Here is an 18,432-nt window from a genome sequence, read left to right as displayed (position 1 = left end):
GCTTTCTGCGCAAGCTGGTGCTATCTATTTATAGATGATTACTGAGACATATAATTGCCTTTATACACACGTTTTTCTTTTCAAGATTTGTGGTCCACTTGTAGACTTGTTCTGCATCTCATGGGAAAGAGTTGAAGCACCATGGCGTCTCAGATTCCACAAACATCCGAGGTGCCTTCGTTTCTCTGCCGCGCTGGCTGCACAAGGGATAAAGGCTCCAATTCATCAAGTCGAAGTTGCTGCGCATTTCTTGCAGATGTCAGGACAGCCTGTGACAAAGGTTTGACACCAGAGCCATTTGTCACATGGACGGATTTTAACCAAGCGCGTGGGTCTTTTTTTTTTTAAAGCAGCGTGGAACAGAGATTAATAAGGTACCTGCCTAAGGTGTTAACCGAGTATGCTATTGAGAGGATTGAAGCTTTCTGATGGTATAAATGCATGCGAGTGCGTGAGCTGCAGTTATTTTTAACAGCAGAGAGATGAGGGCAGACCATCAGTAGCCTACTTTCTATACACGCAACTTATCCTCTTGTGCCATTTGAGTTCAAGTAGCCTAAAACAGAACTGAGTGCATTGTGCGTTTTTACTGTAAAAAGTGTATAAAACAGCATGATGTTTTCTGTCATTTCATACCTGCGTCATACATTAGGCTACAAAGACCAGAATGTACCGACAGTATTTTCGGTGCCCCCATAATCAGCCGCCTGATGTCAGTTCAGCTCCACTGAATCAAAAACTACTAATTTGTAAACGATAATCGGTGCATGTAAATCGATTCACACGTACATGTTGTTTTCCGTGTTTTATTTTCACATCATGCGTACTAGATTAAGACAAACAGCATACACCGACAGTAAATCCAAGGCACCCTTAAGCAACGACACCACGTGACCAGAGCGGGGCGGTCGAACTACAAGCCATTTTGGGGACGGTGTCAGTTTCCACTGAGCACACACACACTGCTGCATTTTACTGGTGGTGAAGCGGATATTTTGGAGGCAAAGTTATTGGCGCAGAAGCGGGAGATTGCTCGAGCTTCAGCCGGAGGATTCGGCTGTGTTCAAGCCTCGCATCGGATACGCGCGGAGCGAACACGCGGCGAGGAAAACGCGGAGTTTTATTCGCACGTCTGAAATGCGCTCCGATCCGCTGTGCGCTCTCCGCCACTGACAGCGTCTGCAGCCTGCTTCAAGATGGCGGCTCAGCTCCTATTCATTTTCTGCTGATCGCCTCCCAACTTTCATTGTCTAGTCGCCGCAAGACCCAACGTTTCCGAGCCGAGCATCCAGGTAAGTCTTCCGAGATATCGTCCCTAACTAACGAGGGCAGCAGGAGAGGTTTAAGGTCGCTGCTTTTGTGTTTTTCTCTGCACCGATCCAGCGGTGGATGAGGAGCTTTCTACGGTGGCTGCAGCGATCACCGACGTGGAGCTCTGTGTGTGTCTGCGCACCACTTTTTTTTTTTGGGTAAAAGATGTTCCCTGCTCGAGCACCAACGAGAATTACGACCCACCAAGACCCACTTTTGCATTATCTAGTGTTTGGGAGTCTGTATCTATACGTTGATCCCGGTTTGGTTTCCCCTTGAATGTTTTGGATTTATGTAAAGTGGGAGATCTCGGGTGAACCGGGCTGTGTTGACTGAGATGTTAACAGCAGCAAGTGCTCCAAACGCTCCTTCTGTGCCAATGTTTCAACCCAGCCTCTTCATTTTATAGAGTCTGGTTCTTTGGTGTGTTGTGGACACGGTGTTATGGTATTTTAGGGTTTAAATGACCAAATGTTGGATTTATTAACTTAACTTGGATGGCTCCCATGAACGTGACATGGAGGCAAACCATTTCAACTGTGCATAAATGTTTGATGACGGCTGCTTGGTAAACACTGGCTCATTGGTAGTAAGTCACGGTGGATGTTTATCTCAGGGCGTTTTGATTATCAGAAGTAAGGAAGAAGTACGTATTTTAGAACATTTATAAAAATGGCAACACGTCTGCCAGGACACACAAAGGCAGGTTATGCCCCACGAGCAGCCAAACCAGCGACCAGCGTTTCAGTTGATGTGATAAGCAAAGGCTGTTTTTTTGTTGACATTTAAGTTTACTGTGGTTGTCTATATTTTCACCCTCAGTCTGCTGAAAGCTGGCGCACTATAAATCTGTTGACCAAGGAAAGGCAGACTGATATGATCCAGGCTTTCTTCCTATACTGGGGGGAGGGCTGTAAAAAAAAATATCATTTCACTCGTAAATGCTGTTGGGGACCCTGTTTTTGCTCATTGGCTTCATATTTTCCTGTGAATGACAGCTCACAGGATTGAGCATTATGCATTTCCGACATCTGGTTTAGTGTGCAGCGCACAATTTAACTACACATGGAGCCTAAGCTGTTCTTGTCTGTTCTGACATGGCCTAAACAACTTTTAGTCTGTTGTTCAATCTCAAATTATTTTTCGGATTTTGTGAATTGTCTGACACCGTTAAATAGGCCGATGGGGTCCTGAGTTATAGCCGGGTTTAATTGGCTTATTTCCAGCGGCTGTGGATTTACGTGCAGGCTCACCTTTTCAAGAGGAACTACTCTCATTGGGAATAAATGAGTTGAGCACGAAGTTGAGTCAGTTCGGAAGGAAAATCTCTCCATTTGTGCTGGTGCCAGAATATATATATATATTTATTTTATTTTTTTAACAAGGCTTAAAAAACATTGCTGCATGAAGAATATATTGGCCGAGGCGATTATGAGCCTTTAGGCTGAATATTTATATGCAGAGTCAGTTTTCGAGATGTAGTTATGAATAACTGATTGTATAATACAAGCGGACTTTGGTCTTGAGCGTTTGTTGGTTGGTAGTTCAGCAGCTGTCATTTCTTATATGAATGAACGTGTTTGGATTTCTGATTGACTTGAAGTTCTGTAAAGTATGGCTAGTGTCCTACAGGAAGGAGAACGGTGGTCCAACCTCCCTCCAAAAGACTGAAGGCTTTTTGATTCTACAAATCGTTCAATATTATCCGGCATCCTTTGAGCTTGAGTTGCTGTCGAAACCTCTCCGAGGTGAATTGTTGAGACTCGGCCAAGACAGGTTGATGAAGGCAGTGAAGCCAGCCGGTGAAGCACGCTGCCGGCTGCTGCTCCATGAAGTCACAGTTATGGATCAGAGCTGGGCAGGTTGGCTGTCACTCAGCTTTTTAGCAGAGTCTCGGTGTCCGATCTTCAGACTAAAACCATTTGGACCTTACCCTTTATGACATTGGGTTTTTATTTTGTTCAAATAGCCTAAAGAGCGCACTGGAGCGTCTTTATTAGCAATATTAAAAGCTGCATACGCACTGCCTGCCACGGATTGTTTTTTTCGCCTTAACTTTTTGCAGTAGGCTATAGACTAATACGATAAGGGCTATAATGACACTTTGGCACTGGATGACGCAGTTTGTAGCCTATCGTTTGTTAAAAGTGGCTTCGTTTAGTAAAATGACCGAAAGCTCAAAGTGTTGCAGCGCAGACTTTAAATAAAGGGACGACATGTTGCTTTAATGGCAAAGAATTAATGAGAAAGATCCGGTGTGTGCTGCAACTTCAATCCAGTCGCTGCTGTCCATGTTGCTGCTGCACACTGCTGATTATGGCGCACACACCGTGAACAACAAGGCGCAAAGCGAAGCGGAAAAAAAAAAGAAGCAGAGATTATTCTCCGTAAAGATCACACAGACCCCTGTCCTCTCCGCTCCTTCACCGCAGGAAGCTCGTGTAAACGCGTTTGACGCTGCTTCTATTCGCACCTTTCGAAGGAAACCCCGCAGCCCGTTGAACCGACACTGCCGTTTTTTTTTTTCCTCCACAAAATGGCAGCCGAGCTGTCGGCAGCCTGGCAGTCCAGCGGCTCTGAGAGCCTCCGGTCCCTCCTCGTTCCCGCTCTTCCACCGGCAGCTCACCGTGTTGTTGTTTTGGTTAGAGAGACCCTGCCTTGTTCTGGTGACTGGCGGCCGGCCCATGTGGGCTAAAAAAGCAAAAGGAGTTGCCATAGAAACGCTCAGGTTTCCCCCCCCCCCCCCCACACACACAGCCTGTGTGGCACACCTGACGCTGAATGGGTGTATCCTATCACCCCCAGTTTACCGACGGTCACCCCGGGGCGCTGTCGACCACGCATGCTTGAGATAATGTGTGCTTAAAGCGTGCAACGGTATTTGGGGGGGGGGGGGGGGGGCACGCATGACTCCATCGATCTCTCAGTGGAAGTGATTGATTTATGATTATTCACTGCGCTGCTGCTGCTGCCTATCAATCTGCCACCGAACTCCTTCCCCTTTGCTTATTGTGTGATAAGCATAAAAAACGATGTTGCTTTAACACAATCAAACAAACAACAGCACATTTATTTATTTAGCAAATTATGTATCGGAACCCTGTAACCCTCAGCCTCCTCGAGCGCGTTTTGACTCGCTGTGTGTGTCTTTGTTTGTTTGTCTGTCGCCGTGCAGGACTGTTGTTTACTCTTTCAAAATGCATCGGACGACCAGGATAAAGATCACAGAGCTCAACCCTCACCTCATGTGCGTCCTGTGCGGAGGATACTTCATAGACGCAACCACCATCATCGAGTGTCTGCACTCATGTGAGCAAACTTACAAAAACATGAACTCTTCTGTGTGAAGTTTGGCTTCTCCTTGAAAAATATGTCTAAAGGTCAACCTTGTACCGTTTCAAATACAGGATATCCTTTAAGTTCACACCTGATTATGACAGCTCCTCTCTCTTTTGTCTGTGACGTGCAGTTTGCAAAATGTGTATCGTGCGCTACCTGGAAACCAGCAAATACTGTCCCATCTGTGATGTACAAGTGCATAAAACCAAGCCTCTCCTCAATATAAGGTGAGAACTTGGCTAACTTTCTGCCATTTATTTTAGTTTATTTATTTAGTGATTTGAGTTTTCTTCTTTTGTGAGTATGTGGGTTGACTTAGTTTTTGTTATTTGTAAAGTAAAGCATGCTTTTTAGTTTAGAGATTTTTTTGTTGGCCTTTAGATTCCTCTCTGGGCAGCTTGAAGAGCCACTCATAAGTTCAAAATATTCAGGCAGAAGGAACAATCACACATTCAATACTTGCATGCATTTTCATATGTTCCAATTGCAAATAGAGTAAAACCGAAAAAAAAATAATGCATGTAAAAATAATAAACGTTATTCAGCTATTTTCTATATAATTTCATTGACAAAGGGCACTTGCACCGCGAGAATCAAGTTTTTTCAAATTTTAACAGAATGTATCTGTATGAACTGACTTTAGTTTCTCTTCCTCTCTCTCTCTTTGTAGGTCTGACAAAACTCTCCAGGACATTGTGTACAAGCTGGTCCCCGGCCTCTTCAAAAGTAAGACTGAAAAAGACTCTGTACTTTGACTTTGACTCACCATTCTGCAAATAAATAGTGAAGAAATAAGCTGATGTTCAAAGCTTTTTGATTTGAGCAAGTCATCTTTTTTTTTTGTGTTTATTTAATATCTAGAAATATATCAAATATGGGGCTTTGCTTGCTAATCTGAGATCAGCAGGGTTGTTTCTGTCACGTTGTAAAGTTCTACTGTGATCAGTATGTTGTTTGTAATGTGAAACTTCACACTGCTTAACGCTCTAATGCTCTCATGAAATAGTGTTTTATGTCAACATTTGGTATTACCATTTACAATGACTTGGTATTTTTGCTGTGACGATATGATCCATAATATTTTTTAATTACATTTAGTACAACAAAAACACGACAAAAGAGCAAGTAAAAGATCTCTGTTAAAAAGTTTCTTGAGATAAAACTTTATAATGGCAGATTGACAACAACTTATTGTCTTAGGAAACTCTACATCCCTGCCACTGTACTTTTTTTGATTTTCTTGCCACAAATTCTGACATGCATAGCACTTCAAATCATGACTTTACTATATCAAATGAAAAGACGGGTCATTTCTTGTGTTCTTCCTGAATGTCCTCAGATGAAATGAAGAGGAGAAGAGACTTTTACGCGGAGAATCCTGTCGATGGTGAGTTTGAAAGCTTTAGGTGTCATTTCTTTATTGACTGTCTCTTATCAAAAAAAAACAACCCTTAAGACAAATTTCCCACTACATTTTATATTTCATTTAAAGAAAACGTTATATCTTATTTTTTTTATTTGACTGGTTGTGTTTTTGTAGCTTCGAATGGATCTAACGAGGATCGTGGAGAAGTGGCAGACGAGGACAAGAGAATAATTACAGATGACGAGATCATCAGTCTCTCTATTGAGTTCTTTGATCAGAACAGGTAGGCTTGATGGTTTTCCTTAATATTATTCAAAAGAAATTGGTTCTAGAAATGCTTGTTCTTGATGCACTACCATTATTATTGGGAAGAATAATTACGATTCTACATTATAACCTTCCTGAGAAAACATAAGTATGCACTTGTTTGTCTCTATGTATCTCATTAGGGTTTATTTTAAATTGAAAAAACATTCTGAAGCCGCCTTATTATTGATCACATCCTACAGGGGATAGTATTCTTGAAACTGTCAATAACTCAGTTGTCCTGTATATAAATAAAGTCATTTTATTTGTCCTGCTGTCTAGCTTCATGTCATACACATAAGAGGTCTCCTCTTGCTTTAGTTTGGTCTTCAGGTCGGGAAATTTTCTTTTTTCCCAATGATCGTCATTGGACATCATTTATATGTTTGTTTTTTAAAGGAAGTTGCCATTAAATACAAAATATAGATCACCTTATTGTTACAAACTTTATAAATCAGATTTTTTTTTTTACTTCAGAAAGTGGCTGTTTTGATAACTTGATGGCAAACATATCAAGCTCTATTTTTCCAATGTTTTTTTTTTGGATTTCTTGTTTTGTTTTGCTGATTTGATATTGCATGCTGATAAAGAAACACTGAATAAATAAATATCTCATTGCGCAAAAGTATATCAATTACTAATGTGTTTCCCCTGCAGACTTGGAGGTGGAGTGGAAGACAAGCAGTCAAAAGATCAGGTATTGCAAGTTCATTTTAAACTGGGCTTTTTTTTTTCTTCTTAAGATTATTAAAACAAAAGGACACTTACTGCCTAATGCATGTGTAATTTGCCTTCTCTGTTGTTACATTAAACATTTGTTAATTGATAGTATTTCTTTGTCTGCTCTTAAGGTGGACCACTATGTTCTAGTCGCTCTATTCCCCGCTCACATCCTTCTGCACAAACACATAGAAATGTGTAGGTTAGAATGCTAAAATGTTTCTATTTGCAGGTGGCTAACAAGAGGTACCTGCAGTGTCCAGCAGCCATGACAGTGATGCATCTGAGAAAGTTTCTGCGCAGCAAAATGGACATCCCAAGCGCCTACCAGGTCTGACTCTACATAAATACATAGAAATATAAAATACATGTCAATCCCTAAATATTTTGTTTACATGTTACTAAAATACAGATATATTTTTGGTCAAGATCAAATTAAAATCTGCCTTTTTCCTATTCTAGGTTGAAGTCATGTATGAAGACGAACCTCTGAAAGATTACTACACGTTAATGGATATAGCATATATCTACACTTGGAGAAGAGTAAGACCTCTTTTGTACACAATAAACTGGGCTTTGTTTTTGTTTATCCCTATTTACATTTTAAATTATTCATTTTACTCTTCTTGCCTAATTATCAATGACTTAAGATCCATAAAAAGTATCACACCTAATAATGATTTTCAAATGTTCTGCTAACATCATGTCTCTGATGCAGGAGTGAACATTTAGTAGATTAAAACAAGACTTAAATGCCATCAAAGTAATACATTTATCATCTTGAAATTGGTTAAGATTGAATTTGTGCCAAATTGACCACGATTCTTTATTGCTCAAAACCATAATTAGGTTTTTTCAAACCTTTTCTTGTAACCACTGCAAATTATTTAGGAAGTTATTTTATTTCATAAAGCAAACAAACGGATATTACCAAATAAAATGACATGAGCAGCATGTTTTATTTATTGGCAAACATATATTAGGCTATTTAAAGGCCCTCAAAATTCTTCATTGACTTGTCCAACATTAAGAGGTCAACACAGGAAAAAAATATGTAGCCTATTTAGTAGCACACTCTCAAGATAAAAAAGGGGCTCATTTACTCTTCTAAAAGAAAAAAAACAACAACATAATATTGGCTATTCTCAACTGTTTAGATGTCGTTTTATTTCCAAAAGCTGAATTAGGTGCATGCGCGTATACAGGTCATTAGCGCTGTCTCACGTTTGGATGTCTTTGAATGAAGCGTGTTGTTTTACTGTTATTATTATGGAGGTCTTTGTTAGCCTAAATGTTTTTGTTTTATTCCACCCTCTCTACAGAACGGCCCTTTGCCGCTGAAGTACAGAGTCCGACCCAACTGCAAAAAGATGAAAGTGAGCCACGCGCAGCAGGAAGGCCAAAACAGCGCGAGCAGATCCGGTCCCGAGAGCGACTCTGCCAGCGAAAAAGCAGGGAGTCCTGCGGGGGCCCCATCCACGTCCTCGTCGCTGCCGAGCCCTGGCACGCCTGCGCAGTCCCCTCACCCTCAGCTCCCCCACGGCCCCAACAACGTCAACGGGACCCCAGCTGCTGCCCCTCCGACCCCCAGCCGGCCTTTCACTCAGTTCGGCAGCGGCAGCAGCGGCGTCAACAAGCCACGGAAAGTCTCTCTGAACGGCTCCGCGACCTCCTCCGGATGACGGGGGCTCCGGTCCGGAACTGACCAGCTAACGCCAGACCCCCGCTAATACAGTTTCCATGCCAACCTAGTTCCATCGTAGACAATGCTCTCTCTCTTCTCTTCATTGGTTGTTCTGATTATTATGACGTCACATGTAAGTCTACGTAGTGGAATCAGAGACATTTCAAATTAAAGGAATGAGGATATTGGACATGGATTTTTTATTTTATTTTTTTTAAATCACATGAAAGCGGACTTTTATGTTGAAAAAGAAAGTGGGTGAGAAGGATCGCCTTTAAAAGCTACGTCTTTATTTTACAGAAGTGACTGAAGATAGACTTACATTTTCTTTGCCTTTTTTTTCCTCAAATGAAACGCGTTTATCATGAATTGTTCATGTGTGTTGGGACATTTTGAAATCGTCAGTTTAAACATGCATGCTCATGAAGACACTTTTTCCCCCCCTTTAGCCTAATGAAAAAGGATTCTGCGAGTTGCCCCCACAGGGTTTTGTAGGCTAGTTGTTTCTGGCGAAGTGTGAATAGCACTGGCTCCACGAAAAAACACAACTTTTAATTGCCTTTTACTGAAAAGCAAAACATTTTTTTAAAAGCTGCAATGGAATCATATTGCTTATGCTCCAAGTGTAAATAGGAACCAAACACATATTTAATCAGCAATGATGTTATTCTGTTATTCCCCTTTGTTGTAAGGGAATGACTTGGGCTCCTGTTCGGCACCATTTCATGCTCAATGACAGATATTTTGATGTCTCCTGTGTTTTCTGTATTTGTATCGCTCGATTGTATGGACAACTTATTGTATTGTTACTGTTGCACAGTATAAAACATCTAAATAAAACATTTTACACTTACGGACGAATTCATTTTTTTTATCTAATTTGATGCCATTTCTTTATAGAGGAGGGTCGTCAGTCAGCACAAAGCAAGAATAGAAATGAGCAGACGGCAGAGCGTCACGTGCCCGTCTTAATCAGTGCTGAAAGAGTTAATTCAGTTATGGAGGCCAGGGGAGCTGGTCCGGCTTCAAATAATGTTTCATTAAGATACGATAAAATAGGCCTAATCCTTTAGTCATCTAGCAAGCGGAGAAATTTACAGTGTTCATAGCAGCAGAAAATCACACACTGCATCGAATTAAGATCGAAGCCTTCATTGTTTTTATTACATGAATTACTATAACACGAGTAGCGCAATTGCGTGTTTTTCCTTCTTTAAAGGATAAAAACAGGGGTTTTTTTAACGTTATGTGTCTGCAAAGTTAGAATTGATAATCAAGCTATTAAAGGGTCTATATTAATTCATTTTTTTATTAGCAGTCCTAAAAATATAATAGTGTGTAGCCTAATAGCTACAGTCTCCATTTTTCTTTGTCGACATATATAGCCAAACCTGAAAATCAACGTTAGGCTATTTATGATTTTATGTGAAACTGTTTATTTTTTATTGTATTTTTATTTTAAAACGTTCTTTTTATTTAATCTGCTATAGCCCAGAAACATAGGCTATACAAAGTGAGGCTACTGTTTGAATATTGCAACTCAAATGCCTTCTTTTATTTAGAGCTAAATTGGAAACAGATTAAAAAGTTCATAGGGGGATTAAAATATTTAATGAGACATTGGATTGAAGTATCCAACGCCGTGAATACATGGGCATGTTTACACCCAGAACAGCTTCATTAAAGTGATTTTATCATAACGAATTTTCTTTTATAACCACACCGAATTTTCGCGTTGTTTTGGTTCAACTGAGTGACAACTGAGGTCATTTTGCCTTGATAAATTCGGTAGTCCTAATTCGTTAAAAAAACAAAACAAAGCAAAAAAAACAGAATTGGGAACAAATTATAAAAGCCAAATAAAAAACAACAAAAACAAACAAAAAAAACAGGTCGTTTGGCTAAACTCATTTGAATAAAAAAAATTCTCATAAAAATAAAAGCATGAACCTTAACAAAAGGAAAAAGGAAACAAAAACTAAAATCAGACAAGAATGCAGGAAACGTTGATTAAAAAAAATCACTATGACAAAGAAAAATAGGCACTTATAATATAAATCGGTATACAATAAAAAATATATTTTTCTCGGGCTTAAAGAAGTGGATTAAAGCCAAAAATATGCAGAAGTAATGCACATTACTGTTTTAATTTATACTTGTTTTTCCTCAGTAAACTACGGGTTGCTTTTGAAAAAGTGTAACTATGGTACTTCTTGGTAAACTAGCCCATAGTCCAGAAAGGAGGACGCATAAGAATAGCCTATCGACCTTATAGCCAACTATGTTATTTAGGCTATAGCCTACCTGTCAGTTCCATTTCCATCCAGCCTATATTAAAAAGGAAATAGTCTCCAGAAAAGGTAAAGGGGTGATAATGGATTTGAAGAGTAAAAGAAATTAAGGGGAAATTAATCGAAAAAGACCAAGTTCTTTGACTTTACACAGGTCTTATCACCAAGGTAGGATTGTGTTAGGCGCAATATGGGACTTAAAATTACTTTGAAAAGCAGTTAGGTTAGTATCCAGTATCGAGTAGGAAAAGCAAAAAGTAGCTTACTGTTTCATAATTATTATTATTTTTTTTTTTGAAAAATTCAGTTGCCAGTTTACAGTGTGGGCTGAAATCCTTTTATGTGGAGGAGTCTCGTCTCTTCTTATATAGTCTCTTCTTTCACCCCTTCACTGGCGTAGAATAGGCTCACGATGTTATGAAAATGGGCGACTTATCCGCGGTTGGGTTTTAAGAGGAACTAACCATAGGGAACTAACACATAAACAAAGAAGAAGACACAACGCAAAGCTCTCACGCTTAATGTTTCTCGATAAAACAGGAACGCTTCAAGCACCAGAGTGAGTGCTCTTTACAATAGGCGGTCTTTGACTGGAGCCAGTCTGCTTCCGGTCCGTTGCCGCGGTAACACTTAATAACAACACAACCTAAAACAAACCTGGAGAATCGCTACACGGTCTGCGATACATTGGGAGCATTTTCTGCACGGAAAAATATAATATAATTCGTGAAAATAAATCCAGCGGAAGAGGCTTTTTCCTTCTTGGTAACAATGAGTCAACGGCAGATCATTCAAGGTGAGATTCGTTAGGCAAAGTGAAATATTTAATGGAAATTCAACAAAAAGTCAGTTTTGTTTTTGCTTTGTAGTCTTTGAGCAGTATCAGAAATCAAGAATGCAGTTCGTGCAAACAGTTGCTGATCTGGCCTCTCGACCACAAAACATCGAAAGCCTACAAAATGCTGGTAAGAAATTCAAATAATACGTCCATGTCTGCGACGGCTGCTGTTTCCACTGGGCTACTCCCTTTCCTCTCCTCCTGTGCTGCAGGTGTGATGTCACTGCTGCGCCCCCTGATGCTGGATGTGGTCCCCAGCGTCCAGCAGACAGCAGCTCTGGCTTTGGGCCGCCTCGCAGACCACAGTGATGACCTGGCTGAGGCTGTGGTGAAGGAAGACATCTTGCCTCAGCTGGTCCACTCTCTGACCTCACAAAACGTCAGTGTGTCATCCTTAGGCCATATACATGGCTACTACACTAAAACATCTGTATAAAATAAGTTGTAGCAAAAAAACACAAAAAAAACCCCCATACCATAGACAGGTTTTTTTTTCATCTTCAGCCTGTATATGTGGTGTGTGTCTACAGGCTTACAGCTTCTGACACACAGACAGACAGACATTGTCACCCAGTTTTGGGCTATCTTGGCAGTTTTCCTGGGCTACTTGAATGCCTAAGAGCCCTTTACCATCTCTTAGCCCACTCTCAGGCTAAGAGAGTAGGGAGACATTGTTCCGTTCTTGTTATTATGAGAGTCATGATCGAATTCTAATGTGACCCTATATTAAGCTTTCATTTGTAAAAAAAAAATTATAAAACATAAGGCAACACTTTCAGTCAAAGTGTATGAAGGCTAAAATATAAAGATCAAAAGGATGCTGATTTCAGAGGGAGTCAGCAGCTGCTAAAGGTTGGCTCCATCAAACCAGTGTGTTTGACTCCAGACTCGTTCTTTATAAAAAGATAAATGATCTTGTAAGATATTACGTCTTATTTTATTCAAACCAGAATGTGTTCAAAGGTAAAGTAGACATTGATTACTGTATACAAGAGTGCCATATTTTACTCATACAAAATAAGTTTGAGGGACCCCAAACATGGAGGAATTTAAGTCGATGAAACATGAGGGTTAAACAGAAGGCTACACCTGGACACTCTTGGTGTCAACATGAGTTGATTCAATAATTCACTCATTTAAGGGCAAATAAAGTGTTTGCTTTGAAATCACAGAACAATACGGCCTCAATCCTATTAATGAGTGTACCAGTGTTTATTTTACTCTGTGTCCTGACATTTATCTGTTGTTTTTTTCCATAGAGGTTCTACAAGAAGGCAGCAGTGTTTGTGCTGCGTGCAGTTGCTAAACACTCACCCCAGCTGGCCCAGTCGGTGGTAGGCTGTGGGGGGGTGGATGCCCTGGTTCTCTGCCTTGAAGAGTTTGACCCTGGGGTGAAGGAGGCTGCTGCTTGGGCCCTGGGTTACATCGCACGACACAACGCATGTCAGACACAATGACAGTTTTCTCTTATTCCCTCTGCCCTTTTTTTTGTTGTCACTTTATTGGATTTCAGAAACTTTACAGGCTATGGTTAGATGTCTAAAATATCCCTCTTTGTCATGTTTCTCACTCTGCAGCGTTGTCTCAGTCAGTTGTGGATGCGGGTGCTGTCCCTCTGCTGGTGCTGTGTCTTCTGGAGCCTGAGTTGGCCCTCAAACGCATCGCAGCCTCCACCCTCAGTGACATCTGCAAACACACACCAGAGCTGGCTCAGATTGTGGTGGAAAGCGGAGCCATCGCTCACCTCGCACAGATGATCCTCAGCCCAGATGCCAAGCTGAAGGTAAGCCAGCTCAGAGAACAGAAGCGTTTTTTTTTTTATTTCAGACCTTTAAAGTAACTCGTTTTTTCTCATTGATTTGATTTTGTGTTTTTAAAGTCAAATATTTAAAAGTAAACTTAAAAAACCATGATAACTAAGCGCTCTTTATTGCTTAAATCATTGATGTCTAATCTTTGTCTTTTTAATAGCATAGTTCATCTTTTACTCTGCATGTTCTTTTCCTGTCAAATTAAGTCACTCTTTTATCATCAAATACACTTCTTTTTAGCAACCGAGAAGCTTTTTGAACTTCTCGGACTTTTTCAAAAATGACTGAAGAAACAAACTAACTGATTTTCATTTTAATATTGATCTGTTTTTATTCTCTTGATCTTTTTCGCTCCATCTTTTGATGTTTGCACATCCTTCACCTTTTAATTGGGAAATTTGAAACATTTTAATTTCATCTTCTTGAAAAAAAACCCAATTCAAATTTTTTTTAATTTTTTTTTTAAGGAAGATTCTTTGTGAGAGCAATTCATTTTGATTTTTTTTAAACTTTTTTTTTTTCATTAAGTACACATCTATAACACAGGAAGATTTATGTGTTCTTAATAAAACATGCCGAACCGGATGAATAATCAAAACAAAAATTCAGTCGACATTTTCAAAACTTAAAGTCAAGAAACCCAAACAGTGTCTTTTTCTTCTTAACATTAGCCATATGTAGGGGTTTCTGAACTTTTGAAAAAAAGAAAATAAGTTATTTTATTGCATCATAAAATATGTCAGGAGTAAAAGGAGTTAAAAAAACGTTTTACTTTGTAGTAAAGAACAGTAACAATTAAAATAGCTGCTGGGTGTATAAAGGTTTTAAGTCGCAGTGATGTAAATAAAGTCGTGACATAAACCCCTCCGGCCTGTTTTTGTCTCTCTGCAGAGGCAGGTGTTCTCGGCCCTCAGTCAGATCAGTAAACACTCCGTCAGTCTGGCAGAGATGGTGATTGAGGCGGAGGTCTTCCCCGCTGCCGTCGTCTGCCTCAGAGATCAGGATGAGTATGTGAAGAAGAACGTCAGCACCCTGATGAGGGAGGTGGTCAAACACACCCCACAGGTACTGCTTCAAACACTAACACAAACACAAACACACACACACACACAGATTCAACGTAATGTCAAAGCATGTGTGTTTTCAGCTCTCCCAGGTGATTGTAAATTGTGGCGGCATGACAGCAGTGATAGACTACCTGGGCAATTGCCATGGAAACCTTCGATTGCCGGGGATCATGATGCTGGGATATGTAGCAGCTCACAGTGAGAACCTCGCCATGGCTGTCATTCTCTCCAAGGTGTGTGTGTGTGTGTGTGTGTGTTTATCCTTCCTCTAATTTACCCCAACAGTTAAACCCGCCATTTCATTTCCAGAGATTCTTCAGGTCCAGTATATAGGTCACTTAACTGAACCGCTCCTGTTCAGTTGTGCTGTGTGTGTCCTCCTGTCCTGCAGGGTGTGCCACAGTTGTCCTTGTGTCTGTCTGAGGAGCCTGAACATCACATCAAGGCGGCCTCAGTCTGGTCAATCGGTCAGATTGGTCATCACAGCCCGGACCACGCCAAGGCAGTGGCCACAGCTAACCTGCTGCCCAAACTGCTGCAGATGTACATGGATGCTGGCAGCTCAGAGGACCTGCAGGCCAAAGTGAGCAGACTGATAAAAGAGCATTAAAACCATTTTATTAGAGCAGGTTCACAACACACAAAACAAGTGAAGTTAAACTGAAGGTTTGCTCATATTTTACTTCCTTAACAGAAGTGACAGATTGAATGTAATTCTATATTCTTTCTTAGTGCTCTTTTTATGCACTGCAGGTTTGCACTGGGGGTTGGGGGGGATTGCAATTTCGTCTGTGCTGTATGTTTAACATGGAGCATATTTGACAAATAAACAACCTTGAACCTTGAACCTTGATATTCACCCCACAGAGTAAAAAGGCTCTGAAAAGCATCCTGCAGAAATGCACCTACCTGCCAGGACTGGAGCCGCTCCTTTATGAAGCTCCAAGCAACATCCTCAAACATGTCGTCGGCCAGTTCAGCAAGGTAAGAGAACGAGTCAACTACCTCACCCTGAATCACTGATTGAATCTCTAAACTTATGTTCATATCTGTATCTTTCTTCTTCTTTAAGGTGCTGCCTCATGACAGCAAAGCTCGCCGTCTGTTTGTGATCAGCGGTGGGCTGAAGAAGGTGCAAGAGATCGAGGCTGAGTCTGGCTCTGTTCTGCAGGAGCACATCAACGCCATCAACAGCTGCTTCCCCGAGGAGATAGTCAGGTGTGTTCATCGCTCGCACGCACGCATGCACGCACACAGGAAAACAAATCTTTTGTTGATATCATAACTCTGTGCTTTGAACACCCCCTGACATGTAAACAGTAATTGAGTGACTGATCTGCTCACATCTGAGACTGTGTTATCCATCAGCAAGCTTTTAGCTGCCACTGTAATGTTTCCAAACTAAATCTTAGTAAAATGTATAACAACCATTGTGTGTGTGCGTGTGTGTGTGTGTGTGTGTGTGTGTGTGTGTGTGTGTGTGTGTGTGTGTGTGTGTGTGTGTGTGTGTGTGTGTGTGTGTGTGTGTGTGTGTGTGTAGGTACTACTCCCCTGGATACTCAGAGGTCTTGTTGGAGCGGTTAGAGAACTACCAACCAGCCTGACATCAGCTCACATTAAACATCCTGTTTAAATGTTAAAAATAAAATGTACTGTGCACATGTCTCAACAGTGAAATACACTGATTCATAATAAGCATTAAATATAAATGTATATATATGTTTTTGTCAACATTTTTCAATTTAAATTCCTGTTGGTAGTGACTGCACCTGTAGCTTTTAGTGGGATGAATATATCCAGACATTGTTGGTTCATGTTCCTGTTTTGATACTATAAATGTTAAATAAAGGACAACAAGGAAGGGAACTGTGCCAACTTGGATCATACCGTCTCAAACTGTGTGATGCTTCAGGAAAACTACTAAGAAGAGGTCAAGACTGGAGATCGTGGTAGAAAATGAATGTGTTGCTGGTGAACTCTTAAATCAGCCTGTTTAAAAACAGCTTCTTCTTTCAGCTGGGGGCATTATTCACACATGTTTTAATTTTCATTAAAAAACGATGAGAAACCGAATACGTACCATACTATACATTCTCCCCATATTATGCCGTTTGCAGGGCTCAAAGTGCCCCCTGGTGGCTGTCGCGCCTCACTGCAGTTCTCGTGTGTGTACGTGTGTGCGTGTGTGAGCAGCTGCAGCGCACATGGCGAGCCGCTCTTTGTTTATTGTGTGCTGGATGTCTCTGCTTGTTCTCCACATTGTACACTGACGGTGCAAATGAGCCTCCGCCTCTCACCGCAGCAGAGAGCGCAACATGGTCTGGCTGCAGCTGCCGCCTCCCCCTCCTCACTTAATAGATCCGATCTTATATTCATAATGCAGCTTCAGGACTCGAGTCTGCTGGGTTGGGCTGCACGGTTTCCCCTCTCCTCCTGAACCAGTTTTAAAAGCAGAGAGGGTTAGATTTCATCAACAAAATAAATTATAAATGTAAAACCTAGTGATCGTCGGCTGATAGAAACGAAGGCACTTAAAGACTAAAAACCCTTTTTTTCTCCAATAAAATAGGCGATGTATGTACGTATTGAATGATTAATAATCAGCCTGATCTTATAGATAAATCGCTCGGTGAATAGTTCAGGGAAACGCCAACCTAAGATTTACATTTGAAATAAACAGAAAAACAAATAAGTGTTTTTTCCTCTACCGCATATTTTCAAATTTAAGATGCTCTTTGTATAGCGATTTACCGAAAAGGAAAAACGGCATTGATTCTATTTAAATGCTATAAAGACAGCCAACCGCCTTTCATCTGAACACGCTTAAAGGAAAGCTTAATTGATAGGCTTGGTATTTATCGCCTCTTATTAAACGGGATTCATTGGCGTGACTTGAAGCGTGTCGTGATTTGAGGTGTATAAGCTAAAAATCGGGGTAAAGTATGTCTCTGGGATAAAAATATGAACTATACAACATAAGGCTATGTTGATAAAAACGAGTTATAATACTAATATGCAAGACCAAGGTTGAAAACAAAATAACCAACCTGATTTTAATTAGACTTTTTTTCTTTGATTGTAGATTAAAAGTGGCATGTTATCCTGCTTGTTCAGGGTTTGGGTTGTCCCACCAAAGGAAGTGTAGCCACACAATTCTCTATAATGTCCCGAGTCTGTTTTAGGGTTCGATCTTTTCAAATGTGAGAATGATGGAAAGCGCATATTATTCAAGTGATTTTAAATCAGACTTACAGTAAACATTTGTTTCGTTGCAGATTTGCAGACGAGAATAACAAATGGTGATAAAACAACCTGCGTGTGGTTTATTTATCTGAAACAAACAAAACCAAAAACAAATTAGCTTTAGTTAAAAGGAAGAAAACATATTTTACACAAGCACTTGATGTTTATTATTTTCATCAATTGTTTACGAAATTAAATTAAATTAAATACTTACTTGTAATAGGCTACTGGTCGACATATTGTGGGCAAGTGATTTCCTGAATGATGAACGAGGGTAGAAAAATCATTTACTAATTTTCTTTTTGCTTGTGTGTTTCCACGTATCAACGGAGTACAACCGGGCTCTCCTTTTAGAGCTTTTGGTAGTAAAAAAAAAAAATAAAAAAAAAATCTATAGTTTTTATAACCTTTTTTTAAATCTTCCATAGCAGAGCCTATAAATGAACAAAAATGTCA

At 40.3% G+C, this 18,432-nt stretch overlaps 2 protein-coding genes across 3 annotated transcripts; both read left to right on the top strand.

The window, feature by feature from the left end:
• Positions 1 to 147: 147 nt before the first annotated feature.
• On the top strand, positions 148 to 9,579 carry bmi1a (bmi1 polycomb ring finger oncogene 1a). Of its 2 annotated transcripts, none has more exons than XM_079361387.1 (10): positions 148 to 374; positions 4,487 to 4,620; positions 4,781 to 4,877; positions 5,321 to 5,376; positions 5,990 to 6,037; positions 6,191 to 6,299; positions 6,980 to 7,019; positions 7,275 to 7,373; positions 7,505 to 7,585; positions 8,365 to 9,579. In XM_079361387.1, the coding sequence occupies exons 2-10, from the start codon at positions 4,509 to 4,511 to the stop codon at positions 8,722 to 8,724; spliced, it is 1,002 nt and encodes a 333-aa protein (XP_079217513.1). In that variant the 5' UTR covers positions 148 to 374; positions 4,487 to 4,508; the 3' UTR covers positions 8,725 to 9,579. The 2 variants fall into 2 exon arrangements, with proteins under 2 accessions (XP_079217513.1, XP_079217512.1); XM_079361386.1 differs by lacking the exon at positions 148 to 374 and adding an exon at positions 860 to 1,292.
• A 2,053-nt stretch (positions 9,580 to 11,632) lies between these two features.
• spag6 (sperm associated antigen 6) lies at positions 11,633 to 16,599 on the top strand. Its single transcript, XM_079361380.1, has 11 exons — positions 11,633 to 11,813; positions 11,887 to 11,982; positions 12,068 to 12,234; positions 13,115 to 13,298; positions 13,433 to 13,638; positions 14,558 to 14,731; positions 14,814 to 14,966; positions 15,125 to 15,316; positions 15,601 to 15,717; positions 15,806 to 15,951; positions 16,274 to 16,599. Exons 1-11 carry the CDS (start codon positions 11,789 to 11,791, stop codon positions 16,335 to 16,337), a joined length of 1,524 nt encoding a protein of 507 aa, XP_079217506.1. The 5' UTR covers positions 11,633 to 11,788; the 3' UTR covers positions 16,338 to 16,599.
• Positions 16,600 to 18,432: the final 1,833 nt, after the last annotated feature.

Source organism: Symphodus melops, assembly GCF_947650265.1.
Source record: "Symphodus melops genome assembly, chromosome: 14".
Taxonomy (NCBI): domain Eukaryota; kingdom Metazoa; phylum Chordata; class Actinopteri; order Labriformes; family Labridae; genus Symphodus; species Symphodus melops.
This window is presented reverse-complemented; position numbering and strand designations above follow the sequence as displayed.